We start from the raw sequence: 1,453 nt of genomic DNA, 5'->3' as shown, positions 1-1,453 counted from the left end.
CTGGTTCTCCCTCAAGAGGGTCTGGGAGATGATCCAACCTTAATAATATTGCTAATGGAAGCTGCCTCTCTTTTTAGTCTTTGAGATTCTGTGGATCGTTTTTTCTTTCTCTTAGAGGTCTGCATTACCCAATCCTCCCCCATAAGGTGGTTCAAATCAGTAACCTTTTCTCCTTCAATCACATGATGCAATTGTTGTTCCTGAAATGGATCCTACAGCCTCTCCTCAGAGGAACCAACTATGGGGGAGAGAATAGTGATGATATTGGGTTCCTCCCTTGGCACTTCCTTAGGAGGAGAAGGAGGAGTAATAGAAGTAAAGGGGGTTGGGGAGTTTTGATCCTCATCCTGTATGCCATCCTCAATAACCCCAGGGAGTTGATTGAGGGCAGTTTCCTTCAAAGAGGATTGTTTCATTTTCATTGGAGGGTATAGCCTATAGCACCTATCCCTAGTGTGCCCAAAAATCTTGCAATGTTGACAATAGCAAGGTCTTTGCTCAAGGATTACCTCCTGCCAAAAACCATCCTGTTCAGAGCCTACCCACACTCTTTTAACTTCAGACAAGGCGATATCTCTTTCATTGAGAATTCTAGCAAGAGCAAGCCTTGACTTGTTAAAAGTGTGAGAATCAACTTTAAGGGGTCTCCCTAAAGCAGATCCAATGTTAAAAAGGGCATTCAACTTGAAGTAGGGAATAGGGAGACCAGGAAGCTTGATCCAAAGTGGAACCACAGGAGGTTCTTTACTGGGATCAAAGCCAGGGGTCCATTTAAAAAGTTTCATGGTAGCCCCCCCAATAACTATTGATTGTTTGGCAAAAAGTTTATCATAATCCTCCTCTATTGTCAATTGGATAATCAAATGTCTGCCATCTAGTAACCCTAGTTTCCAAGCACCAGTAAAGTTTAATGGCTCAAAGAAAATCCTAACCAGTTCCATCTTAGGGTGACCCAGCTAAAATTTTCCTACCAAAGTCAGCTTAACCTTCTCATTTAATGAGTTAACTTCCTTGGGAGAGAAATAAGCTATAGGTTCCCCGTCGTTACACCCAATGGGGTGAATATAGGGAGAGGACCTTATGCCAATTAAAGTGTCATGAAATTCTTGTGGAAACACTAATTTATCCATATTTTGTAACTATTCCTTAGGTTTTCCAACCACCCCAACATAGGTGGCATTAGCCCATTGGAGATTAGTGTCCAGAGCAATGCTAGTAGCCATTCAGAGTAGCAGCAACACCAGAGGAAAACCAACAAGTAACAAACCAATAGAACAGTAAACCAAGGGACATCTAAATACTTTCCCACCAAATCCAACAACAAGAGAGACTTCAGCAGAGAAAACCCACCCCAGCCTCCAACAAGGTCACCACCATCGACCAAGTGGTGACCACAGCTCAGGTAAGGAAGGCAGACAAAAGGGCCAACCAGAAGAACAACAACAAAACAACT

The 1,453-nt window shown here is 42.8% G+C and overlaps 1 protein-coding gene across 1 annotated transcript; it reads right to left on the bottom strand.

Annotated features, from left to right (window-relative positions):
* Positions 1-212: 212 nt before the first annotated feature.
* On the bottom strand, positions 213-941 carry LOC110035509. The gene has a single exon (XM_020739738.1). It carries the CDS (start codon positions 939-941, stop codon positions 213-215), a length of 729 nt encoding a protein of 242 aa, XP_020595397.1.
* Positions 942-1,453: the final 512 nt, after the last annotated feature.

The sequence above is a fragment of the Phalaenopsis equestris genome, unplaced genomic scaffold, assembly GCF_001263595.1.
Source record: "Phalaenopsis equestris unplaced genomic scaffold, ASM126359v1 Scaffold197966, whole genome shotgun sequence".
In the NCBI taxonomy this organism is placed as follows: Eukaryota; Viridiplantae; Streptophyta; class Magnoliopsida; order Asparagales; family Orchidaceae; genus Phalaenopsis; species Phalaenopsis equestris.
The sequence above is the reverse complement of the archived record's forward strand: the minus strand, read 5'-3'. Positions and strand labels throughout refer to the sequence as shown.

Bases quoted from the DNA above. Each gene is read 5' to 3' on its own strand.
- LOC110035509 (XM_020739738.1), bottom strand. From the start codon at position 941: ATGGAACTGGTTAGGATTTTCTTTGAGCCATTAAACTTTACTGGTGCT.